We start from the raw sequence: 27,720 nt of genomic DNA, 5'->3' as shown, positions 1-27,720 counted from the left end.
GCAATAGGAACCCGACCTTTGGTATAAGTCTGTACTACACAGGTTGGTAGCGTGATTGAGCAGCCAGGCTTATCTCAAGAGGGGTCAATGTGAGCTGTAGGGGAGTTGCACAGAGATTCACTGTGACAAGTATTAAAATAAACTCTTACACACAAGGTTTCTTGATTAAAAATTAAGTCAGTTTGAATAAGCCTTTTTCAGAAGGGCAATAATATAGTAACACACAAATGCACTTCAAAATACACACTCTTAATATTTCCAAATCAGTAAGTACCCTTTTGGTAAGTCGCACACTTCTTTCACCCTCAGGTGACTTTAGTAACTAGGGCACTGTGGACATTAATATATCACTGTTTGCATTCAGAATCTGAATTAAGAGTTTGTAAAAGGAAACGGTTATTAGGACAAAACAGATCTCACAAATATTCTGAAAGCAGGTAAGTACTTTTGAAAACCCCCAATGCAAAGTCAGTTAACCCCTTCCTGGAAGGAAGTCCAAACACAATGACAGAGGGACTGAAGGGTCCTTCAGGGAGCCAGGCTAGGCCAAAGTCAATTGGGCAAAAAGTCTAGGTGAGCTGAAGCACTTCTCAGTGATGGGTAAGAGTCTTGCACAATGTTTTAGAAGTGTTTGTAGAAAAGAAGAAATCAAAATAGGGCCACAAGCTGTTTAGGCTTGTGAGGTAAAGAAGCCGTCAGCAACTCAACAGAAGCAACCACAACAAGTCTCAACTGAGAACAGGTGCAGTTACACAACAAGAGGTAAGTTCTCTTAGACTGTAGAGTACCTTTGGTTAGAAGAAAAAGGCTTTGGCTGGCTTCTGTTCCTGTGCAGCTCTGCAGATTGTGTTCCGGGGCCTCAGTCGTGGGGACAAGAGGGAGGACGTCTGGAGTGGCACTTTGCGGTTTCAGCTCCTCACGTCTACACAAATGGCACCACTGTAGGTTCTTAGCTGTTGAGATGGGCTTTCCTTGCATCTGGGGTCCAGCACTCTGTTGAGGTGGCTCAGGCTCGAGCATTCCTGCTTCCTGGGAGTCTGGAGGATTTTTCTGGAGCTCTTGGCCAACTCAAAAGCAATGCACACAATCTGGTGTTCCTCTCCCTGGCTATTTGGTTCCAGCAGCATCTGCAGTGGAATTTCAACCAGCTCCGAGGGGATTTCCAGATGGTTTACGTTGGAGTTTATTGGTCCCACCAACTCAAGTGGAGAAGTCATCATTGCAGGGCTTCTCTAGTCGAAACTAATTCGGAGTTTCAGCACAGCAGCAAGGCTTCTCCGGACAAACCAACGGTCCAGGAGTTGCAGCAAGCATCATCTTAAAGTTCTTCTTCGGATTCCTTCATTCAATGGTCGACTCTGCCTTCCAAGCCAAAAAGCCTTGCTTTTTATGCAGGTTTCTCCCATTCATTCCAGCGTCGCTGTCAGTCACCCAGCAGGGTGGCTCTCCTTTGCCGAGGTTCCTCTTCTAGAGGCTAATTTGGCTAATAGTATGTCTCAGAAACATCCTAGGCCACACAGTAGTGGCTCTGCCGAGGTTACTTGTGTCAAGGCTAAAGTCAAGGCCCCTGACCCGTCTGTGGAGATCCCTGCCTCACTCACACAATTGACCCAGTTCTCCTCAGATGCTGACAAAATGGCCCCCGTTCCCGTGCGAAATACGGCGGCCATTTTGGATTACTCACTTACACCTACTCCATCGGGTGCTGAGAGCGCATTTTCAGGTGAACATTGATTTCCTGGTGCGAATCCTTTTTGTCCAGTTTGACTGCAATGATCGGATGCCGTTAACGCATGCTGTCTCGCTGCCTGTTACATCTGCTCCTTTGATCTATGTTGATGTGACTGAAGGAGGCTCTTCTTGGCAGCCCTCTCCCTTACGGCCTTGGAATTACTCCTCTCATGAGCTGCCTCTCCCCACTCCGATGCCTAAGCCTTGGACGGAGGATGCCTTTTTCGGAAAATATCAGAGGCTCATGCACTCTGACCCCATGAAAGAGTATTTCATAGGTTTTTTTAGGGAAATCTGCCCTCCTGCTCCTGTGCCGACAGTTCCAGCCGTCGCACCAGTTGTCCCAGCAGCTGTTCCACCTCTACCGATTGACCCACCTCCAGCCCTTCTGCCCCTGCCTCAGTTGTCTCCAATAGACAAGTCTTCGGTAGAGTCAGATGTGACGCAGGTCGGTCCGGACCTGTCGAATGACATGCAGGGGGATCAGGATAGCAAGGCCCTTCCCCGCTCGTTTAGAGCGTTCCATGACCGGGTTCTGGACATGCCTCTTCTGGATGTACCAGTACCTGAGGCACCCGCTCCCCAAGAGGGGGCGCTTTCTGGGGTGTTCACCTTGTCTCCTCAAGAGCGTACCGGCTTGTTCCTCCAGAGGGATGTTTTGGCCAAGGTCCACAGGTCTGGGATAAACCACACTCTGGACTTCACATTAACAAGAGGATTGATGCTCGTTATAGGCTTCACACTTCGGAAGAGGTAGCATTAGTTTCTTGCCCGCTCCCTTCCTCCACAGTGGTGGCGGCTGCCACGTTACAATCCAGACCGGCTTCTGCGTCTTCTACAGCGGCAGCCCAGGTTATGGCCAAGGAGGACAAGTTGCTTGACTCCTTGGGGAGAAAGATCTTCGCTAATTCGGCCCTGCAGTTGCGCCAGGTGAACGCAGAGCTCATCTTAGCGGTGGCAAATATGAAAATGTCTATCTGAATTTGAGGAATTCATTCCTGCGGACAAGCTGGATGATTTTAAGGGTGGCTTGTCGGATGTCCGAGTTCTGGCATAGGATATGCTTGAGGCCGCGGCTCATCATGTTGACACCTCGGCTCGTGACCTCATGCTTGGTGTTGACACCTCTCGTAAGACTTGGCTTCATGTCACGAAGTTCTCTAAGGAGGTCCAGGATAAGGTTCTGGACCTGCCTTTTAACGGCAAATAACTGTTCCATTCTTCAACGGATGGGGAGCTGACTAAGACTAAAGACAGCACTCAAACAGCCAAGTCCCTGTCCGTGTTGGTGAAGCCGATGTTTAAAGGGTCGATCCTCCATCTGGGAACTCTCGTCGGAAACGGCAGCAAGGCAATTCTTCTCTCGGTCCTCTGCCTCCTCTTCAGGATCAAGCAGTCTCTCTGCTGAGAAGTCCGCTAAATGTTGTTTTTCGGCGCTCACACGAGACCCCGGTGGGAGGGTGCATTGTGTCTCACTGGGAGGTGTGCCAGACCATCACTGAGGCCACTTGTCTATTGCTCGGGCAGGCTTTGCTTGCCCCTTCCCTCTACCCGACCCATCAATCCTCCCTTCCAGCAGCCAGGGACGCCCTCCCTCAGAGCCGAATTCCAGAAGCTTCTGGATCTCAAGGCGGTGGAACCCGTTCCCTTGAGGGAACGAGGGGAGGGCTTCTACTCCAGTCTGTTCACAGTGCCCAAACCCAACCAGGCTGGCCTGTGCACCATCCTAGACCTTTCCCAGTTTACCCTTTCTCTTCCCCAAGAGAAATTCAAGATGATCACGCCCGGTCAGATAAAGTCCTCTTTACAGAATGGCGATTGGCTCAGCGTGGTGGAACTTCAGGATGCGTATATGCATATCCTCATTTGGAGTCTGCATCGGAAATATTTGCGGTTTTCCGGGGGGGGCATTTCCAGTTTCATGTGCTCCCATTTGGTCTCAGCTCGGCACCGCATGTCTTTGCGAAGATGTCGGTCATCGCAGCTTTTCTTCGGCTGCAGGGTATCTATGTGTATCCGTATTTGGACGACTGGCCGCTGCGCAGTCCTTGTCCACTGAAAGCCTCGAGCATTCTCATTCTCTGCTCCAGCTCCTGTTCCACCTTGGGCTGTCAGTGAACTGGCGGACATCCTCCATGACGGTCTCTCAGGACTTGATTTTCCTGGGTTTTCATTGCAATACAATCGATTGCAGCTGACTGGGGATAGAATGGCGGATCTATTGGCCACGTGTCAGGTGTTTATGCAGCCGGAGAGCATGTCGGCCTGGTGGTTCCTGAGCCTTCTTGGCCAGATGGCTCTTCTGAGCTCCTGGCTTCAAGCAGTGGATCCAGATTCCAAAATGATACTGGTTCCACCTTTCATGAGGACGGACCTCTTGTGGTGGTCGCGTCTCAGAAATCTATCGGTGGGTGCTCCTTTCCAGAAGCCTTGCCAACTATTGACTGTCACAACGGATTCCTCCATTCTGGGTTGTGGTGTGACGTTGGATCATCTCCAGGTTTTCAATCTTTGGTCACCACAGGACAGACAGCTTCATATAAATTATCTGGCGCTCCTGGCGATATTCCTGGCACTGAAAGTGTTCAAACCAGGCATTGTCAACAAGGTGGTCCGTGTTAAGGACAATGCAGGGTCCATGTTCTATATCAACAAGCAGGGAGGTACTAGGTCTCCTCTTGTGGATTTTGCCATTCAGATTTGGGAATGGGCCATTCAGCATGGTATCTGGCTGGTAGCAGTTCACATCCCGAGTCAGCTAAATGTCACTGCAGATGCTCTCAGCCGACGAGCAGTGGTCAGCTACGGGTGGGAACTGAACACGGAGATCCTCTTGGATATTTTTCGCTCTTGGGGCACTCCAGAAGTGGACCTCTTTGCGACATCATCAAACAGGAAGCTCCCTTTGCATGCCTCCAGGAACGTGCTCGGAGCCTGCTCTCTGGGAGATGCTCTCGAGATTCCATGGCACATGAGGGCCTACAATTTTCCGCCCCTTCCTCTGATCCATCGGGCGCTTTTCAAGCTAAGGACCACAATGAATTGCTCTCTCCTGTTCATAGCCCCTTGGTAGCCGGCCAGGTTTTGGTTTTCGGAGGTTCAGCATCTATCGGTGTGTCCTCTGCTCAAGCTTCCGCTGGTTCCCGATCTGCTTCACCATCAGCAGTTGTGGCACCCCTCCCCACAATAGTTCAGCTTGGCGGCCGAGTTCAGATCTTTAGAGCGTTTCAATTTGTCCGCAGATAACATGCGCATTATTCAGGTGGCCAGGAAACCTTCAACAAGATCTCAGTATAGAAGTAAATGGTTACGGTTCTGCCACTGGTGTTTAGCTAGGCAGCTGGACCCCAGGGAGGCTACTATCGACATAGTCCTGTCATTTGTCTCACATATGGCAGAATCGGGCATTCATGTCTTTTCTCGCAGGAATTTTGTTGGCTGTATCCGCTTACCTGTCCACTGACCAGTGCTCTTTTTCACTGACGAATCCGGTCATTATCCGGTCACTTTGCGAGGGGCGTGGCTTGGAGCCATGGAGGTCGGATCGGCTCTGTGAGAGCTCCCGGCTGGTGCCACGCTACCATCTATCATGCACCGGTGAAGACTGAGTTTCAACAGCTAAATCCAGCTCAGACGAAAGATGAAGAGTGGCGGCACGCTTTGGCCAACCATCAACTCTCAACGGGAGCTAACGCCATGTATTCGGCGGTCTTGAAGTGGCGGGGAAGACTGAGCGAGTGTGGGGGACAAAATGGCGGACTCCCCTGCAGCTTGACATCGATCTCGAGGTGGGCGGTCTGAACGAATCTAACCGCGGGATGACAAGCAGCAATGGACCCTCGCTACTCCACCCCTCTATGAGGCTGACCGGCATCCCTTCTGATCAGCGGGACGAAACGACGGTGTGCACCCGACACAGAGTCCGTCCTCAGCCAGCGCTTTGCCTCCTCTCTTGCCCCTAAACCCAGGGCGCCAACGGCAGAACCACCAAAGCTACGGAGCCTCTCCAAGCCGCACGGCGCGGTGCACTGCAACCAAGCAGCCCTCGCAGCAGCACCCCAGTGTAGCGTGGCGGAGGTCTCCATCATCTCCCCCCCTCCCTGGAGCAGACCTAGTTTCACGTACACCAGCGTGGGGGATCCGCTGAGGCTTCCGGTCGACCCTCCGGGGCCCGGGTGAGCGGCACCCGCGGAGTCTCACTCTCTCTCCGCTTCCTCACCCCCACAGCAGCGGCATCCGCTGCAGATAAACTGCCGCCTGCTATCCGAGCCTTCCTTCCCGAATGGGCCATCAACCTGCAACCTGTGATCTCTGGAGGTCCGGTGGGCTGTGGGGGCCGGCGGGCAAGCTACGACGAGGGGAAGGCCCCCACGCCCATACATTAGCGGCGCCTGCTGTTCTCCCCAAACACAATACTCCAGACAACATCCAACGGAGCCGGGACTCCGACTCCGGTCTCCCAGGCGGGCCTCCCTGCATCACCCATCACCGTTGAAGCGGTCTGGGATCCTCTCCATGAGCCTCCTCGCCCCCCCCCCGCGCCAAGTCGCAGCTGCCATCATGTGCTCGGCACCTGGAATCACCTGCGTCGGAGCGGACTGGGCCTGATCGCCTCAGGGCCCCCAGCAGCCTCGCGGTCAATCGCGACACCCAGGGGGTGGGCGCCCATCTTCCACGGCGGGCCGACTGAAGGCCCAAAGGAGCGAGTCGCCGCTCCTGCTGTAAGGTGGTCCTCTTGGGCTGCGATTTCCCTCCCCCCCCCCTCCTTTCACGCTGCTTCCAACGGCGGTGCACCAAAGACACTTCCTCCTGGACCGCCTGCCTCTGCCTACGCTTATGCCTTGGGGCCCCTCAATAGCCTCTTCACTCCTCCTGCCATCCTGAACTGCTCTGCAATCTCACCGCATCAGATCCGCCTTCGGCAGGAGCCGTGGAGTCTTTCTGTCGTCCTGATGTCTGCATGTCCCGGGGGCCTCTGAGGGCTTCTCCACGCTTCCAACTCTGCAATTGGCCCCGCACCCGGGCTCCCATCAGATTTCGCCCCGGGCCTCCCGGCTCCCAGACTATTTCTAACCACACAGCTCTAGCTCTTTACCAAGGGGGGGAATCGGCCCCGGTGCACCCCCTCGGGGGTCAACAACGACCCGAACCTGTACCAGTTTATTGTACCCTTCCCTCACGCTCAATGGGACCGGGTGTCGCTGAGGAGCCTACTGATCTCCACCGCCCCCGGAAGCAAAATTCCCGGTGGCTGATCACCTTGACTGGGCCTCGGCCCTGCCTGGACACTCTGCTGCCTCCTGGGACTGGTTGGGGACCGGGTGCCCGCAGTGGTCTGGCGCTGGTTGTCCCCCCTTCTATCCTTGGCACGGGCCGCACTGAGTCGCCATGTCCAAATCCAGTAAATCTGCCAAGCAAACGGACATCTCCACGCTATTAATCATGCCTGCAGGGGGGGAAAAAAGCAAGAAGGGTGAGCGCAATGAAGGTGGGACGGGGGATGGCCTTCCTGATGACCAGGCGGCCGGGGCATCTCGGGCGGTTACGAAAGCAGACCTTCATGACCTCATATCAGCCCTCACCAGGGAATTCCAGAAGGGTACTGAAGAAGTAAAGAGTCAAATTGCCCGGCTGGACAAGAGAGTAGGGGAGATTGAATCAAGAACTGAGGAGATTGAGACCACGCCATATGATCAGAACTTTGAGATCGGAGAGGGGGCTGACAGGATTAGGGCCCTGGAGTGCAGGTGCGAGGCTCTTGGAAGCCAGACAAGATGCTGAAAACCGCTTGAGGCGGAACAATATCCGAACCCAGGGAATTCCATCTGCAATCTCAGAGAAAGACCTCCTATCATATGTTTCCGATCTCCTCCGCCACATCATCACCCTCCCAGATAACTCCCACTGGAGCTGGACAGAAGCACAGGGCTGGACCCAGGCAGAGGCCCAATGGGGCGGCTGACGTCTTGGTCAGGGTCCATTTCTATAAGCTCAAGGAGGAGATAATGCAGGAGACCAGGGCTATGGGACAAATCCACTTCCGGAACTCGGAGATAGCCCTGTTCCAAGACTTAGCAGCATCAACCCTGGCCAAACGAAGAGCTCTTAAACCCATGGCTGACTGGCTACGCGAACGCAAGATTCCCTACCGCTGGAGCTTTCCTTCAGGCCTCGCCTTCACCTGGGAGGGAAAGACTCTGCAAATCCCATCACCTCGGGAAGCTGAAGCCTTCATGAACCTGGACACGGAGAAGGAGGTCCCGGGGGGCTCGGACCGCTCCCCCGAGGGGGCTGGCGGGGAGTCTCTCCGTCCCTGGTCCCGGGTAGCTGGTCGACGTAGGATGCGCGGCCCTCCCGCAAGGGGGAAGAACATCAATAACTGCTGAGAGGCCCATCTGCCCTGATCCTGGTACCTCCTCCTCCTCGGAGACCAGCAGCCACCCCTCTCTCCCCCAGGGGGCCAAATCTTTGAATCCAGAGCCTCACAAATAAACGGGCCTCCTGGGCCGCTGCTGAAAGAATCCCAATTCAACAATCTCGTTGGGTGCTGGACGCCCTGGCCCAGGGTCACGCGCTCAAGTTTCTAAAGAAGTGCCCACGTGTCCCCCGTCCCACCCCCCCCCCCCCCCCCCCCCCCCGTGGCCAGGAAGGAACATCACGTCCCTCAACTTCTCTTGGAGGTAAAGGCGATGCTCAAGAAAGGCGCCATCGAGCTCGTCCCAAAGATGCTTCGGGGCTCCGGGGTTTACTCAAGATACTTCCTCGTGAAGAAGAAGACAGGAGGATGGCGTCCCATCCTGGACTTACTATGACTGAACAAATTCATCAAGGCACAGAAGTTCCGGATGGTCACCCTCCAGCACGTCCTGGGTCAGCTGGAGGAGGTCGATTTCCTGGACACCGAAAGTTTCTCAGATCCGTGGTCCAAGGGCATCACTACCAGTTCAGAGCCCTTCCCTTCGGATTAAGGTCGGCACCCAGGGTGTTCACCAAGTGCCTCGCACCGGTGGCGGCGCGGCTGCGCCTGGAGGGGATCCACGTCTACCCCTACCTGGACGACTGGCTCATCCGAGCAAAGACAAGGGAGCTCGCCGCGGAGCACACGGCGAGGACCGTCCAACTACTCACAGACCTGGGATTCTCCATAAACTACGCCAAGTCCCACCTGGTGCCCGCGCAAGACGCACTGTTTCTGGGAGCTTAACTCGACACAGTGGCGCTTCTGGCCTCTCCGTCGGAGGAAAGGACTAGGGCCATCTTGGGCAAGGTGCAGCGGATGCTGGTTGCGGACGCGGCCAGGGTGAGGTCCATCAAATCCCTCCTCGGAATGATGTCGTCTTGCATTTATCTCATCCGCCTGTGCAGGCTTCGGATGCGCCCGTTACAGGTGTTCCTGGACGCTCGCTGGATCCAGACGGGCAGCTTCGAGGACAGGATCGCACTCGACGAGAGCTTCCGACGAGCGATCCGGTGGTGGGGCACCCGCGCGCATCTGACGGCGGGCATGGACTTCCAGACCCCGGGCCACCAAAAGACAGTGACCACGGATGCCTCCCTGGAAGGGTGGGGAGCGCACACCGAAAATCTGCACGCGTGAGGCCTTTGGCTTCCGACGAAGAAGTCCCTCCATATCAACGTCCTGGAGCTCTGGGCAGTGTTTTGGGCCCTCAGGTCCTTTCTTCCGTCCCTCAAGGGCAAGGTGGTGAGGATCTTCACCGACAACACCACCACCATGTTCTACATCAGGAAGCAGGGTGGTACCAGATCCCCAGCCCTGTCCAAGGAGGCGCAGGATCTGTGGCATTGGGCCGTCGCCCAAGGGATGTTTCTGGTGCCGTTTCATCTGGCAGGCATAAAAAACACCATCGCCGACTCGCTCAGCAGAGAGCTGCGCTCGTGCCACGAGTGGGAACTACGACAGGATCTAGTGGACTGCCTCTTCCGATGGTGGGGCACACCCCAGATCGATCTGTTCGCGACGGCGACAAACTCCAAGTGCCGAAGGTTCGCCAGCAGGTTTCCCCAGCCGAGGAGCATGGGCGATGCTTTCTCGTTCCCCTGGGAGGGCCTGTTTCTATACGCGTTCCCTCCATTGCCGTTGCTGATCCGGCTCATCAACCAGCTCAAGAGGTCACGGTGCAGGATGATCCTCGTCGCACCTGCGTGGCCGAGGCAGATATGGTTCCCGGACCTTCTGGACTTGTCAGCGTCCCCGTCATTCAAGCTGCCAGTGGACGCGGATCTTCTCTCCAGGGAAGGAGGCGCCATCCTCCATCACGACCCGAAGTCGCTGAACTTTCAGGCCTGGCTCCTGCAGCGTTAGAGTTTGGAGGTTACGACATACCGGCCGACTGCAGAGAGGTTCTTGCAAAGGCCAGGGCGTCCTCAACTCTTAAATGCTACGGACACAAATGGAAGAGGTTCTCTGTCTGGTGCCACGCACAGAAGATTAACCCTCTACGGATTACGGCTCCTCGAGTACTGCTGTACCTACTGACGCTGGCCAAGGCTGGACTGGCGCACGCTTCCATCAAGATTCATCTTGCTGCGATCTCCCGATACACCAGAACCACGGGACGGACGTCTTTGTGGTCTCATCGTCTGGTGAAAGAATTCATGAAGAGACTGTTCAGATCGTTCCTGCCGGTGAAGGCTCCGGCCCCGGCGTGGGAACTCAACGTGGTGCTGACCAAGCTCATGGGACCTCCGTTCGAGCCTCTGCACTCAGTTCCGTTGAAGTTCTTGTCGTGGAAAACAGCGTTTCTTGTGGACATCACCTCCGCACGAGGGGTGGGAGAGATCCAGGCCCTTTCCTGCAAGCCCCCGTACTTGACTTTTCACGACACGAGGGTAGTGCTCAGGACGCATCCCTCCTTCATGCCCAAGGTGCCGTCGGACTTCCACCTCAACGAACCCTTGGTGTTGCCTGTTTTCTTCCCGTCGCCTTTGTCGCCGGCTGGAAGGACTTTGCACTCGCTGGATGTGGCTAAAGCGCTGAAGTTCTACGTGGACCGCACAAAGAGTTTTCGGAAGACATCACAACTTTTTGTGAACTTTGGACCGGTCAATCAGGGGAAGGCTCTCTCAAAGGCTTCCATTTCCAGAAGGCTCTCCGGCTGTATCATGTACTGTCATCGGTTGGCAAACCGACCGCTGCCCGGCCGTCCGAGAGCCCATTCAACCAGAGCGATCGCAGCTACCTCGGCGTTCCTATCTGGTGTTCCTTGCTGGACATCTGCAGGGCTGCTACGTGGAGGTCGACGCACACCTCCACGAAATTCTACTGCGCCGACCGGGATTCCAGGGAGGAGTCCAGGGTCGGCCAAGCAGTGCTGCGCAACCTGTTCGCCTAAGGTGAGCCTGGTGAGAAGGTAAGAGATGCTTACTATTGAGTTGTTGTATTGCTTAATGTTGAGCCTGTTGCCACCTCCCGTGGTTGTGCATGTGTGTACTGCTATGTTTTCTTTTATTCATGAGCATGTGAATCCATGCCAGACCCCATGCTGGAGAAGGAACAAGTTACTTACCTGTAACTGTTCTTCTCCAGCATGGGTCTGGCATGGATTCACATGTGAACCCTCCCGCCTACCCCTCTGCGGCTCTTCACTTGGTCATACTGCCACTTCACGTGCTACCAAATCTGAAGATGGCTGCCAGAGGCGGGGCTTAGGGAGATGGCAGTCATTGGCTGTGGTCAGTATGACGCAGAGATCAGTGATTGGTTGCTACTACGAAAGACAGATCAGAAACGAAACTGATACTGATTTTTCTTTACCGAGGATTCCCAGCCTGACGACGGGGAATATTCATGAGCATGTGAATCCATGCCAGACCCATGCTGGAGAACAACAGTTACAGGTAATTAACTTGTTCCTTCAGCGACTTCGGAAAGGTCCCGGAAAAAACGAGGAAACTATATGTCGCCTGCGCAGTAGCAAAGAAATGCATCCTCCAGAAATGGAAGAGTGGCCATGCCCCAACCATAGAACATTTCCTCACAGCATTGACTTGCGTAAAAGAATGTGAAGAAAACTATGTAGGAATGGTGCCTGCACCATGTAAACCAAAAGACATTTGGACCTTGTTCAGAGCATACCTTGACAAAGCCCCATCAGATATGGAAAACTCAGACAGCGAAAATGCAAATGATACAACCCACCAAGCTGTTACCCACATGTAATTTTACAATGTACATATGTGCGAAGGTACAGGCCTGATGTTAGGAATCAGAAGGGGATGTGGGTTAACAGTGTGTAATATATATACCTCCTCTGCTAAAAGTCGCATTTGATTCGCATGCTCAAGCAAAGTATTACTTTCATTTTCTGTTAACATTGTTTTCGGGTAGCAAATTCTTTTAGTACTAAATATTTAAGCTCCGTGCTTAAAATTATCTTTGCATTGCTTGGCCTGAATACATTTTTCACAAGATGGAGTATCTCCAGACAAATGATCTCCTTAGGCTTAAGTTCACTGTTAAATACTATTTATACACAATTGTTGCTATTCAATATTTTTAAATATTGGATGCTCCATTATAAATGGTTGCTCTTTACCTTTGAAATTAATGATTTGTGCCAAAATATTAACTGTAATGTGTACTTGAATGCTTTTTTAGAGGTTTAGATGTAGTTGTGGGTTTTTGGTATGTATATTAATGATTGCTTTTTAAGGTGAGCTGAAAAAGCAGCAATAACTATTGCAAATCTGTTTCGCTACTTGTTTGCAGCAGTAATCCAGCCTCCGCCATCTGTCACTCAAGAGACTATTAAAGATGAGTCTTTCAGTAGCTTGATGTTACCAGATGCCTCAATCTCCTCTACTAATGCTACTCCAACGGTTTCATCTGGAAATCCTTATATTCCACCACCGAGTAGTCAAGCAGAATCTGATGAAAAGCCATCTAAATCCATAGACTCACAAATAATTTCTACTGAAAATACTATTGGATCTGGTGAGTAATACCTATTGAAAGAAGTTTGCATTAATTGATATATTTTGCCGTAAACTGTCTCTTGAGGTTTTGATGACCATGACCTAAATGTAGAATGGTTCTTATTTTTTGCATGGCAGTGCTCTGTTCTGGTTACCTGGACTGTTAGATTCCATAAACCTTCAGATGGAATGCACCGTGTTGTCTGCACACTCCAATGAATCTGTTACACATCATGGCGACTCTGATTTCTTTGATCTGTCATGACTGTCTCAAAATCAACACTGGCGGATTCCAAGATGGCCGTGCACGAGTGAACACATCCACTGCGCTCCCGACCCGTGAGGCCTCAGAATTCCGTGAACTTGGCCGGTTCAGCTTGAGCATTGGAGCTCTCCCAGAAGAAGCTGGCGGAGAGTGCCCCGCGAGAACGACAACCTTCCGGCTGCCCTCGGGGGTCCGCACACGCTTTCGCACCGGTGGACAACTTTCCCCTTACCAGCAGACAAGGCTCCCCAGACTACAGCTGACGGCAGTGCCCGGACAAGTATATCGGCTTCCCGCCAGCTCCTCAGGCGGGACCCCTGGTACGTGCAGTGACACTCACCAGCGGCTCCCTCAACTCTCTGCACACCAAAGCTTGCCCACCATCGGGAGCGGAGTTCTCCTAACACATTCCGCTCACCCCGCGGCCTGACAGGAGAATTGAAACACCGGCACGTCCTGGTACCCTAGCCTCCTGCAGACAGGCCATCTGGGAACAGCATCAAGAGCAGACCCGGGCACACAACCCCCAACGCTGCGGATCAACCACGTGGACCCCACAGAGGGGAAGGACTCTACCCGCACACTGGGTCTCCTGCTGATCCTCTGGACCCAGCAACACACCTATACCGCTCAGAATCCGCCGGAGCAATAGCGTTTGGGGCTACCCCGGGCGGTGCGCCTCAACGCCTTGGGGATTGGGAGAGCTGTACTTTGGGAACCCGACTAACTTCCACAGCATAATTAAGACCTGAGGAACACAGCAAGAACCTCCCCACTCCAGCAAAGGGCACAGCGCCCACGTAAGCATGGAGCACCCCCTGACCCACACACCTGGCGCTGGAATAAATTGGGCACATAATGCACGAGGGGACTCCCTGCTCCCGGGAGCACAGACAATGCAGTGAGGGAGCAGGCCCAACGAGCCATAACCAAAGGCCCACAGGAGGCGGGGGAGCGGAGGCGGGGGACTGTAGCGACTACTGCAGTCCTCGGAAGAGCAGAAAATTCACCCAGGAGCACGGGGGAGCCTCTCAACCCAGATCAGTCGATCCACTGTGCCCACACACCAACGGAGGTGCCCAAATCACCCGGACCCCACGCGACCTCAGGATACCTTGCTGGACAGAGTGCACTGAAGCTAGCGGGGTCCCAAAGAGGCCCCCCGAAACTGGGGCCAGCACTAGAGTCCATGGAAGGGGACCTGTAAGCCCCTGGGCCCAATCACAGGTACTGCTTCCCAGGGGACAGCTCAGCAACCAATCCCCAGTGTCCCCTCACACGGAATTCGGTTTGCCTCCTACTCCAGCCCCGGCACACATGTCATACGGGTCTCTGGGCCGCTGGGAAGAACCAAGGCCAAACAAGGGTTCCTCTAGCAGCACAGGAGACCACAAGGACATCGGCACCGACTGGATCAACCCAACATCAAAAGAATTGAGACAAGGGGGCGGACAGGTCTGCCCAGGTCGGTCCATCCCGTATAGCCCCGAACACGGCACGCTGCACCCCCCCTCCATTGCCGCCCCCCGAGGGGGCACCTGCAGTCGCATACAGCTGACCAGCCAACTCCTGCACGCCATACGTGGCCACCTACGGAGCAATGTCAAAGAATAGGAACAAAGACTCCCAGCCGCCCCCCAGGAAGACGCAAGAAGGACCACTACCAAAGATATGGGCTAAGGGGACTGACCTACCTGGGGCCCTCCCCACAACAGACTGGTTTGCAGATACAAGGACGGAACCAGATCGAGAGGACCAAGACAGACCAGTAATGCAATTTGCTCTCAAACACCTACCAAGCTAGATAGTGGATAAGATCACCACAGCAGGACAGAAACAATTGGACGCCCTGAGAGGAGGATCTGGCAGAGGGGCTATGGGAGATAAAGAGGGATGTCAGTAAAATAGAGGAGAGGGTGGACACGAACGAGAGAGCAATACTAGAACTGACAGAGAACGCTAAGAAAGCAGACACCCTGCTGGAAACCCTGGCGGCGGCCACCTATAACCTCGAACTCCAGGTGGAGGACCTGGAGAACAGGTCGAGGAGATAAAACATCGGAGTCAAATGCCTACCTGAGGCGACGCAGGACCAGGACCTTTCGCAAGTTCTCAAGACCATATTTGGAGAACTCCTATCCCGGACATAGTTCTGGAGATCCAATTCAACCGAGTCCACAGGTTGGGTCCACAACGCCAGGAGCGCGACCAAGTGATTTACTGGCGGCCTTCCATAACTACACAGTAAAACGAGTTATGGCCAAGGCCAGAAAAGCAGACCAGATCCCCATTAACGCAGCAGACATATTTCTCTACCAAGACCTACATGGGCGTAATTTTAGGGGGGGGACAGGGGTGTTAGTCCCCCCAACTTTCATGGCACACTATTTTGTCCCCATTCATTTGAATGGGGCACCTTTTCTTCAGCCCAGGCTATGCTCATCAAATGGAGGAAGATGGCCTCTGTCTTGACATTCTTAAGATCCAGAGAAATTTGCTACAGGTGGGCCCACCCTTTCAGCAAGGCAAGCAACAGAAAATCACGAGCTGTGAGCAAGGTCTTTCACTGCTGGGCATCGACTCCCAACACCAACCTAATCCCCAACCAACACACAACACCCGTAGGCCATGGTAATGGTCCACGGTCAAAAATAAAAGATCCAAGAACACGGAAGCCCAACCAAGTCGAAGGTCCCCACCGCCCAGGCACGACCGGGATTCGATAGTCGCCACCCCAAGGCCCTGAGCTCAAAACATACTGCACAAGACCACCAGCGCCTAGACAACTCGCCTGGGGAGGGCGTAAGTTAAGTTATGTAAGGTCAAGTTTAGTTAAAGAGGGTTAGACCTGTGCCAAGTTTACTGCTAGCATCTTCAAGCCAGACACTGGCAAAGCGAGGCCCTGCGGGGGATGGGGAGGAGACGGAATCGGGGAATGAGAGTGGGGTATCTCGCGTGGGGCACTTCTGGGAGTATCCTAGGGTTCAACTCTCATAACCAAAAACTGAGGGGGTGGGGCTACATGCCAGTTGAATCCACCCAGTTGGGGGGGGGGGGGTGGAGAGTTGGGAGGGGGTTGACTTGGGGGGACCCGTCAATGCGGAGATGGCGCACCGGGGAGGGGGTAGAAGTGAATGGCCGCCCCCTATCTTAAGCAGGTACACAAGTACAAGAGAAGGTCTCTAGGGGGAAAGTATGGCTAGCAACGACGAGCTGAAGATATCTCTAAACGTCAACGGCCTAAACTCACATACCAAAAGGAAAAGAATGGAGAGATTCATTAGAAGGGAACACCCAGATCTAGTAACGCTACAGGAAACATATCCAGAGCTGGGACAGACCGAGACTAAAACTCTGGGGTTACACAAGAATTCTGCAAGCCATGCAATCTGTCAAGGAAGGGGTGGGGGGGAGGGGGTTCCTCATTTCCCTGAGAGACGGCCCAGATCTAAACCTGACGGGATCGGATTTGGATGACCAGGGGAGATACCTAGCCGTTGCCCTGGAGGGGAGGGGGGGGGAAGAGATACACGGTGGCAACACTATACACACCAAACACTGGTCGAGACGCCTACATCCAAAAAGCACTGACCACCCTCGAACACTTTGCGAAAACGTTTTAACCGGGGACCTTAACCAGACCTGGGATACCAACAAAGACAGAAGTAGCATCTCCCCAGGAACACAGGGATGCCCATCAGAGGGCCCCAGGGCGAAGGTGCAAGACCTGGCCCTGGTAGACGTGTAGAGGGGACAAGGAGGGCTTTACCTTTTACTTGCACGCACACCAGTCACATTCACAAATTGATTACAATTGGGTCTCCAGAACACTGATGGGAAGAGTCACGAGAATTGACTTGGGCGCCATAGCAATCTCAGACCAGTGGCGGTACCCGACTCCCATCTTTAAGGACGAAACTCCAGTCTGTGAAGTGGCCGAGGAAATCAACTTTCTTTGACACAAACAAGGCTGGGGACACGTCTCCACAGATTAGATGGGACGCGTTCAAAGCAACGTTTAGAGGGAGAATTATAGCAATCAAGGCTAGAAGGGACAGGGAATGGGATTCCCGAACAGGGTAAGAGCCAGCTATATGCGCCCGGTGCTCCGGCTCTCCATCAACGGCCTAGTATCGGAAGCGGTAGCAGTGACCCAAGGCACGAAGCAGGGGTGCCCATTGTCCCCCATGATGTATGCCTTACATCTCGAACCCTTCCTAGCAGCGGTGCGCACAAACGAGGGGATAAAGGGGAATATCTTTCGGAGGCGACACACAAAATTGCAACGTTCGCCGACAATATGCTGTTCACGGTTTCCCATCCAGAGACTTGACTCAATGTCATAGAGAATGAACTTAATCAATTTAGGGAGGGCGCTGGCTTAAAAATAAACCCAAAGTCCGAAATTCTCAACCTTACCCTCACCAGCTCGTTTGAGCGCAACCTCAAAATGTCCTCCCCCTACAGATGTGTCGAACACTCTATAACTTACCTAGGGGTCAAACTGACCAAATCACTGGGGAGGCTATATCAAGCAAATTATTCTCTCCTCCTGGAGAAGCTCAAATCCAAAATGGTAGACTGGGGCCTGCTAGGGATTACATGGATGGGACGCATAAACACATTAAAAATGGTGGTGCTTCCACAACTACTTTATCACTTTACAGCCCTCCCTATCCACGTCCTGCAGAGCTACTTCAGAGCCCTCCGCAGAATAACCACAACATTTATTTGGAACAAACCTTCGCAGCTGGCCGCAAAACTAATGCGAGCCCTGTCCTCCCGGGGAGGCATGCGGGAACCGGACTTTAGGGCCTACTTCTTAGCCGCCCAGATGAGGGTAGTCCGGGATTTGCAAAAGGGCGACAGTGTCATGAACCATCAAACTCGCCCCTTCTGGTCCTCCTGGTCCCTGGCACATCGGACCTTACACTCCATAATACTACCAACATGGCGGCAAGCTCAGAACGCTGCTCACCAGTCTTCACGTTCTACGCAGCGTCCTCTATAAAGAAACCACACCCCCGCGGCCTCACGCGTCCCAACGCTGCTACTAGCTGTGATCGGACATATGCTCCGTATCTTCTCTTGTGCTACTTGCTATCCCCTGGCCCCTGGATTCCCTTCTCCCGACTTCTTCCTTCTTATCCAATCTTCCCGGAATCCCTGTGTCGCTTCCGCGTGCCCCCCTACTCCTTCTTGAATATTCCTGGATTTTTCCTTTGATCCTGGACATCGAAGCTGAACGTAATCTGGAAGCCGAGGACGGCCGAGCGGGCTTATTTAAGTCCCGAACCATACGAAAGAAGACTCCGCCTAAAGAGGACATCCGGCAACACAGTCAGGTGAGAAGGGGGGAAACCTGTGACAGACAGGGACAGGATCTGGAGACCCATGGACAGAGCACTCGCCGGGGGGGGGGGGGGGGCGGGCAGGGTGGCTTGAGAGAATACTATGGAAAACTAAGACACAGACCTCCGCAAATGTATAGCAGCTCCATCACAACAGTAGTGGGAGACCAATGGGATGAAGCAGTCAAAAGGGCAGCCATCACTACGTTCCCTTTGCCGTACACATCACTCTTTGACAATCCTCAATTCACACCGCGCCACAAAACACACGCTTTCGGGGACTGTCAAAAGGGGGGATGCCTCAAGGTTAGAGGCATGTTCGACAGGGACCAGATTAAACACTTCGACCAATGCAAATCAGACTTCACCCTAGGCGAGAAGGAAAGGTACGCCTTTGTCCAACCGAGGCACTGACTACTTCACCCAACCATGAAGCAACTAGGTATCGAAAATACCTAAATAGAGACCCTGGTGATGCCAGAGTGGTAGCAAACATATACAAACACACAAAACTAGGGGGAGACCCTCCCCCCGAGCACATACATAAAAAAATGGGAGGCCTCCACCGGGTGCGCCATAGAGGAAACAGACTGGGCAAAACTGTGGGAACTTATCCCTAAATTGACGAGATCCTCCAGATTCGAGAAATATGGCTTAAACTAATGTTTCAGTGGCACCTGACGCCAACTAGGCTGCACAGGATGTATCCGTAGACCTCCCAGAGGTGCTGGAGGGGGGGGGGACATCGAGCAGGTCTTAGAGCTAAAAATCAAGGCAATAGGGGCCTCGCAATTATAGGCCTAGACGGCACTTTAGAGTTACTCAAAGCAAAGCCTGCCCGCAAGCTCTATGCAAGAATGATGGCGGCGGCTTTAGTACTGGCACGCAAATGAAAGTCCAGGGATCCTCCTCTGGACCATGAATGGATTGCAAAGATATGGAACATTGTTGCCATGGAGTTGCTCACCTACTCCATCCAAGGGCACTACAAAATATTCAGCTCAGATTGGTCTCCCTTACTAAGATATCTAAGGGAAGGTGCGCAATCAGCGTGGTGCCCCAGAAGCATGGACATCTTCGGGCTAATAGACCGCCCAGGGGAAGGGTGAAGCTGAAGGACGTACCTTGACAATTTCGCCCTAAGCTCTGACGCCAAACAATCGCTTGTTACACGCACGCCTGCAACCAAAAAGGACTCGCCATCAAAAAAATAACTTGTCCCGAATCATGGGGGATTAGGGAGGGGGGGGCAAAAGGGGAGGGCGAAGGGGGGGGGGTCCAGTTGGAATGTAGTACTATTGAAAAATGGCAATAAAGTGTTGGGGAAAATTCTTATAAATGTGCCCCTTCACCTTCGAGACCCCCAGCAACTTTGCTGGATTTTGAGGACTTGATTTTTTTAACCTGGAGAGAGAGACCCTTTTCCCACGCTCATGTATTTTAATGTGGTTTTGAACTCTTGTCAGACTCAATAACCAAACAAAACGCAAACTCCATAGGCATCATCTTTTACATTGTGTCACACAGCACATTCAGTGCAGTGACACAGGAAAGTCTTTTGTATTTCCCATGGTTTAAATACCTTCTCTGGGATAAACTGTTTTCCATAGCAGTAAAGTGAAATTGACTTTACTTACATTTGTAACTTTCTAGACCCAGCACACACTATCTTACAATGGGGTGCTTGAGGGGTTACCTAGTATCCCCTTTGTCTAGCTTCTCATGTAACATCTTTGTTACCCTTTCTTCACTGAATGGCTGGTGGTTTCGTTTTAACTACCGTGGTGTGCATTTACCGCAAGCTGCGTTCGCAGCTACAGTAAAGCACCCAAGGGTGCCATTTTGGTCAAAATGTCCCTGGTCGTCTTTTTTCACCATTTCTTTGTGGAAAGTTCCTTCTTGAGATTTACTCTGCACACCAAACGAGGTTTGGTCCCATTTTCCGCTATGCCTTTGGCAGGATTCACGAGTGAAGCCCGCCTCTGGCTCCAGGGTGTCTGGGGTGGACAGGAAGTGAGGGAGGTGCCCGAAACTCCCTGTGCTTGGTCTCCTACGAGACACAAATGCACTCTTTGGTGATTGGCTGACTGTCCGGTAAGGACAGCCACCCTGCTGGGTGACTGACCGCTAGGCTGGAATGAATGGCAGAGAACTGAATAAAAGGCGAGGCTTTTGGCTTGGAAGGCAGTCGACCAGTGGACGAAGGAACTGAAGAAGACCTTGAAGAGGACGCCTGCTGCAACTCCTGGACTGTTGCTTTGCCCGGTGAAGCCCTGCTGCTGTGTTGAAACTCCAAATTCGTATCGACGGGGAAGCCCCTGCAAGGACGACTTCCCCATTTGAATTGGTTGGACCAATCAACTCCAAAGTAAGCCACCTGGACATCCATCTTGGAGATGGTTGAATTTCCAGAGTTGCTGCTGGAAACCGTATAGTCAGGGAGAGGAACACCAGATTGTGTGCATTACTTTTAAGCTGGCCTAGAGCTTCAGGAAGATCCTCCGGACACCCAGGAAGCAGGACTGACCGAGCATGAGCCCCCTCGACGGAATGCAGGATTCCAGAAGCAAGGAAAGTCCATCTCGACAGCCAGGAACCGGAGTGTTGCTATTTGCGGTAGACGCAAGGAGCTGAAACACTGAACAGCCACTGAAAGTGAAGTTTGCCGGTTGCAAGTTTTGACCGTCCCAGTGCAGGAGTCTACCACCCCACCCCCCCACGTCCTCCCTCTTGTCCCCACGACTTGAGACCCTGGAACAGTGAGATCTGCAGAGCTGCACAGGAACAGAAATCATCTGCTGCATCGCTTCTTCAGTTTAAAGCTACTGTAAAAAGTCCTGGAGAATTTACCTCTTACTGTAGAGTTGCTTGCATCTTCTACTACTCACAAGTCTAATCAGCTTGTGGCCCTACATTTGATTCTTCTTTTCATCAGATTCCTAAGACATTGTGCAAAGACTTTTCTAATTACCTACCAGAAGTGCTTCATTTTATATGACTTTTGCCCATTGACTTTCTCTTAGCCTATTGTACTGAATGACTCTTCTTGAGGGATCCAAAAGTATTTGCCTGCTTAAGAATATTTGTGGTCTCTTGTATGTTCTAAATCATCTTTTCCTTTGACTTATTATTTTTTTTTTTAAATTTGCTTTTAATTGTATAAACATTTTTTTACAAAGGAATGGGCACCAAGCCCAGCATCTAAAAGTTCATAATTTTTCTTTAAGAAGGGTGGTACCTTGGGTACAAGAGCCCATGCAGAATGAAATATCTTGCCAAAGTAGATTTCCAAATTGCGCTCTACCCTCTAACCCCCCTAAATTCCCGATCTAGTCCAAAGACTTGAAGCATCTTAGCTGTCGCCTTTGTGTATGTGACTGTCGCCACTGATCAGTTTAGACCACCAGAGCTCTTCATCATGCAGAGTATGTTTTAGTAGATGATGTTGTAAATAAGTATCTTTTTTTTCGCAGTGACCTTGCATGACAATAATAGATGCCTGATGGTATCCGACTGTTCTTAGGTTCCACAGTATTGGCGGAAGTCAGTTGGTGATTGTCACCGATTTTTTTAGAATCTCGTTAGTCTTTAAGATGTTTAGTCTTGCTTTCAAAAATGTGCCTCAGAGGTGTCTATCTGGACATTTTACTAGATAGTTCTTAAGTTGTTTCACCTGTGTGTCAACCAGGAGGTGAGCGGTTAATTTGTATTTTCTGGCAGCTTCCAAAGTTTGGAGCCAGTCCCATCTGTTCCATTTCGGCTTGCCTTTGGACAGGTTTGCCTCAAGTTCTGCTTCTGAGCTTCCCATTGCGTTCAAAAGGTTCACGTTAAGAGCCCATTCCGTCAGCATTTGATTCTTAGCGCTGTCCATTTCGATCTAAATGAGGTCCAATATTTTGGGGCGCAATGGTCGTTGAATCTTTCTGTAGAGCAACTGGTTGCTTCTTTCTATGACTGCCTTTAGTGAGGTCAGGCTGAGTTCTCGTCTGGTGGACGCCATCGGCGTCAAGGGTGGTAATGGTAAGACTTTTCACCAAAAGAGGCCTTCAAGTTTGGTCCAAAGCTGAATTGGAATCATCGGTATTGCTTCTGCAACCTATGGATGGGCACCCCCTTTCGAACGCCCACTCCGCAGCTACTGTCGCCACAGATTCCTCTTTTGAGGGCTGGGTAGCCACCCTGGACAATCTCTGTCCACGGCACCTGGACTCGGCTGGAGCAGGAATACCACATCAATTGGCTAGAGCGGAATGCCATCTGGCTGGCGCTCAAGGCATTCCTACCACTTCTCGGGGGTAAGGTTGTCCGCATCCAGATGGACAACTCAACCAGCATGCTACTACGTCAACAAGCAGGGAGACACCAGATACCCTAATCTGTGCAGACTGGCGATCAACATTTGGGAGTGGGCCCTGAAAAAGGAAATTTTCCTCCTGCCAGTCCACCTCCCGGGGCGATCCAACATGGAAGCGGACAGGCTCAGCAGGCTGGGAGTGGACAATTACAAGTGGCAGCTAAACAACCTCATTCAGGAGATCTTCAACAGGTGGGGTCACCCCATGGTGGATCTCTTTGCCACCTGGCACAAGAAGTGTCCCCAGTTCGCATCCTGGCAAGGTCCCGGCCCCGGCTCTCTGGGCGACGCATTTCACCTCCAGTGGATCCGCATGAGGGCCTACACCTTTCCACCCACGCCCTGATTCACAGGGTAATTTGCAAAATAGTCTCGCCAACTCGGCATCATTCTAATAGCTCCATGGTGGCCGGCCAGGCCATGGTTTTCGGAGCTGCTCATTCTCTCGGAAGTGCCCGATTCACCTCCCGACGGGCCCAGCACATCTTCTGGCGCAGCAGGGGGGCAGAGTCATCCACCCTGCGCCAGGGAAACTAGCTCTCACAGCGTGGTACCTGAGCAGGTAACGCTGCGGCACTTAAGCCTCTGATAGGCCAATCTGGAAATCGTATAGGGCGCAAGGAACAAGGCTACCAGGGCCCAGTGCTCCAAAGGAATCGACCCCCTGGCGTGCACCTTGGACGACGTGTTCTTTCTCAGCGCACCTCGCCTACTCAGGCCTACTCAGGCATGCAGGTGGACACCTGCCTCACATACCTCACCTAACGATTGGGGCTTACAGGAACTCTGAGTAATTAGTAAGGCGCTGGAGGCAGTGAGCGCAAGGCATTTCATCTTTTTTTAATGTATTTCTGCTGCCCTCACCTTTGGCACAAAAACTCTGACCGGGTACTGGCTATTGAAAACATTTTCCAATCACACTGTCGGTGTGCGGACGAGAAGTTGTTTTTTTTTTATATTAGAAATGTAATTGAGGGAACTGCCATTTGTAACTGAAACCGAGTTGAAAGAAACTGTTGTCTTGGTTTTTTGAAGCAGCCTCTGCAGATAGCTACTGATACTGAGGGAGGTGTGGCTTGACATCCAACACATTAAAAGAAGTGCTGCAGCTGAGCCTATGGGAGTTAGGCCCACATTATAGCCAAACTTCGTGCTTGGAAGACGATCATAAAACAGGGAACACTTTAGTTAATCTGGCATGAAGGCTGCTGGGGCTTGTAAACTGGCTAGGCAAGCTACTATTAATTGTTTGGCCCAAAGCCAGAAGGCCATGGGCCATACAACTGTAGCTGTGTCGAATGAGGTGGTTGAAGTGGGTGAGGTGATGGCGGCTGCTGCTGTAGTAATGCCTAGCCATTTAGCACTGGCTACTGAACGTGACAGTTTAGCCCCACGAGAGAGCTGGCCACTCCAAGGAAGAAAGCAACACCAGTGGTTGCATCATATGTGATTCTCAAGCAAACCGGATACCAAATTGTTAGATATGTTTTTCTAAAGTCCAATTGGTGCGGGACTTCATAAGACTGATCTCTTGCTATTGGGGCCCCAACTCTTTAATAAAGGCCCATACTACGCAAGTCGGTAGAGTGGCTAAGCAGCCAGGTTCATTTTAGGAGGGAGTTAGGTGAGCAGTACAAAGAAATCTGTACATGCATAGACCCAAGAAAACAATCACTTAAAATTATATTAATATGTATTTATATATATATATATATATATACATACACACAAGGCACACAAGTAAATCTAAAATGCTTCAACTAATAACTTTCAATTAGAAATGGAAATCAATTATAAAAGGACGATAATACAGGTGAGTAACTTTTTCTATGCTTTACATTTTCCAGAGTGACGTCAGTAACAGCACTTGTATGTATCACATTTGAAAAATTGAGTTTGGAGGGAAAGTTTAAGGTTAGACAGAACATAGCTAGCAACTGTTATGAACAAGTACACTCTTCCAGAGGGATGTAGGCAGTCTGTTTCCTAACAAAAAAGTGTGCATAATTAAAGTTTATGGAGGAACCGGTATTGCCAAAGCCAGTATGATCAAGATGATGTACCCTTGGAAAACCAGTACAACCAAAGTCAAATGGACAGTTCCAGTTCTGATGACTATCTTCAGAGGAAAAGTTAGCTAGCTAGTCAGAGGTTCATGAAGGAAAACACAGGCGCTCAAGGGGAGACTTCCTGTTAACACACAGACTGTTAGGCCTGCACAGATGGGTTGAGGTCAACTCTCACTTGAAGAAAACAGCACTTCCAAAGCCAGGAAGCCCCGATAATGGCACAAGGTAATTACAACCCAAGCCCCACATTACCTTGAAAATGAAGAAGAAATTAATAGTTACTCACTGTAGTGAAGAATGTACTCTTAGTCCATAGTCTACTTTCCTCCATACTGCATGGGCGTCCCTCGCTAGGAACGGGAGACAGAACCTTTTTCACCAGAAAATCATCATCTTCCCCTTAATATTTAGAGGCGCGCAGGGGTGCGGTCCTGGGAGCATGCGCACCCCTGACTCCGCCCACCGGCGCCACTCCTCATTGACGCGTCAATCGATAATATTAACATTGCCTAATGACACTAGAGTTATTAGGGAGAGGATGGTATGACATATGGATGAAATGGGACTATGGACTAAGAGTATGTTAGTCACTACAGTGACTATTACTCTTGCCTCCCGCCCCCTTTCCTCCATACTGCATGGGGGATTAGAACTGAATGTAGCCCCAGGGTGGAGAGGAGACCCTCCTTAAGAAAACAAGTTCATTAGAACCGCATGTCCGAAAGCGTGCATCTGATTTAGAGCTTTCGTTCAAACAGTAGTGCTTCCAGAAAGCCGAAGGAGTGGCCCAGGTGGCCGCCCGGCTGATGACTTGCCACAAACCTGCCACTGGAAGGAGATGGCCTTGGCTTTGACAGCGTTGGCGTGCATGTTAGCTAGAAGTGGTTTTTTCTGCCCCTCATAGGCCTCCTTGATGGACGGAACCAGCCACCTTACTAAAAAGACCTTGGATGTCTGATAACCGGGCCTTGACCACCCGAAGGTGACAAACTCGGCATCCTACTTGCGGAAGCCCTTGGTCCTGCCCAGATAGAATTTCAGAGCGCGTCTGACTTCAAGACAGTGCAAGACCCTCTGAGCCTCATCTTTAGGGTTGGCAAAAAACATAGACAAGACTATCTCCTCGTTTAAATGGAAAGCGGAGGCTACCTTGGGTAAGAACGCAGGATGTGTTCTCAGGACCACCTTATCCTTGTGGAAAGTAGTAAAGGGTTCTGAAGCCACCAGTGCCTGGATTTCGCTGACTCTGCGAGCAGAGGTGAGGCCCAGCAACAGAGCGGTTTTAATGGTGACCAGCCTGATGTCCACAGACACCATTGGCTCGAACGGTTTGTGCGCCAAGGCTCCCAACACTACATTGAGGTCCCACGCGGGGTGTGGTTTCTTGATGGGTGGGTAGAGCCTGGTGAGGCCTGCCAAATGTGGCTTGACCACCGGGTTGGAAGAGAAGATCTCCTCCGCCAAATTTCTGTAGGCCACTATGGCTGCCAAATAGGTGCGGCATGTGTCTACTTGTATGCCTGAGTGAGCAAGGTGTGCGGAGAAAGGAGAGCGCATCATCCAATGTGCATGTAAGGGGGTCGATCTCTTTAGAGTCCGCCCAGTGACAGAACCTCATCTACTCCTGTACTGGCTCCTAGTAGTCTTACTCCTAGCACCCTGAATAATTTCTATGTTAACCCGTGAAAGGCTCAGGTGCTTCAGCGTGACCTGCTCAGGAACCACGTTGCAAGGGCTAATTTCTGTGGAGCGGGGTGGATGACCCTGCCCCCGCCCCCCCCCCGCCGCTCTGAAGATGAGCTTCGCCCATCGGCAGGTGAAGAAGTGGCCTGTTGATATGAGACTCCTGCTTCTGCAGGGTCCAGACTCCATGGACACTGGTTGTCCAGAGTGGCCTTCCAGGGAGGAATCTGCGGTGATGGTGACCTGTGGGGCCGGGTGCCGGAAGGGTTTGCCCGTCCGCAGGTTGCAGTCGCTGGACCACCAGGGGAGGAGAGGAGGGAGGATGGGGAGGGATCGGTAAGCGGTACCCAGTGTATACTACAGAAAGGATCCAGGGGTCCGCAAACTTCTGACGCCAAAACTGTGTGTAAAGGGCAAGCCTGCCCCCCACCGGAGACACGTGGACCCGAAGGAACGCGTCATGCCTGATTTCCCTCTGAGGCTGCTCCAAAGGAGGGGGACTGAAAAAAGACCTTTCTCTTCCCCCCCACCCCCCCACCCCCAACTCCCCCCATTTGTTTGTGCTGGTGCTGAGAACTGTCAGGCCGCCTGGACTTCCGTTTTTGGAAGCAACCCCCTGAACGCCGCCCCTTGTCTGAGCGTTGATGTGACTGGGTGTACGCCTTGGGTATGTCCTTTGTAAGAATAGATGGACTTTTTTTTTTATCTAGCTCCTCATCGGTGGTGGAGTGAAAGAGGTTGCCACCCTAGACTGAAGGGTCCAATATGGGTTCCTAGACGTCTGGGTTGAATTTAGTAGCCCGAAGCCAAGCAGTCCTTTTCATGTCTGTGGCAATGCATATGGCCCGGCCAGAGGTGTCAATTTGAGCCACGGTGGACTCCATGATGTCTTGCGCCACCATCTTAGCCTCCACCAGTCCCGCCTTGAAACATGACTGGCTCTGCACCGGAAGTTCCGGAGGGAAGTCCATTTCCCGCCAAAGCCTCTGGTTAACGGCTGCCAGCATGGCATCCACATTGGACTGACGAAAAATGTAGCGAAGCGTTGGAATAAAGCTTCTTCCCATACGCCTCCAAGATAGTCTCCTCGCCTAGCAGCACTGAGGACGAGGTGGCCGAGGACACCTGAGGCTTTGAGTAGAGTGACGCTGCAGCAATCATGGAAGTGACTTAATTGCCCCATAGGGCGTGATTTCTGCCCCTCTCCCTCCACCCCAAGTAGGGCTGTGTGAAGTGGGCACGGAATCAAGTCTTATTGTATAGTAAGGGATGCCCCAGGGTTTCGGTCTAGCGCTATGACTGTTACCTTGAGTGTTTGCATCCCTTGACATA

At 52.1% G+C, this 27,720-nt stretch overlaps 1 protein-coding gene across 3 annotated transcripts in view; it reads left to right on the top strand.

Annotated features, from left to right (window-relative positions):
* Positions 1–27,720, top strand: part of SCAF8 (SR-related CTD associated factor 8) — a 2,093,867-nt gene that overhangs the window by 1,041,103 nt on the left and 1,025,044 nt on the right. For 2 of the 3 annotated variants that reach the window (XR_011268119.1, XM_069607747.1), the window contains exon 20: positions 12,461–12,685. Coding sequence is in view for 2 of the 3 variants with exons in the window: in XM_069607747.1 (XP_069463848.1) it covers positions 12,461–12,685 (225 nt within the window). In the remaining variant the exon portion in view is untranslated. The remainder of the gene's footprint in view (positions 1–12,460; positions 12,686–27,720) is intronic. The other variant, XM_069607748.1, reaches the window with a different exon arrangement.

This window comes from Ambystoma mexicanum, chromosome 4q (genome assembly GCF_040938575.1).
Source record: "Ambystoma mexicanum isolate Mex_15411 chromosome 4q, UKY_AmexF1_1, whole genome shotgun sequence".
NCBI classification, from domain to species: domain Eukaryota; kingdom Metazoa; phylum Chordata; class Amphibia; order Caudata; family Ambystomatidae; genus Ambystoma; species Ambystoma mexicanum.
The sequence above is the reverse complement of the archived record's forward strand: the minus strand, read 5'-3'. Positions and strand labels throughout refer to the sequence as shown.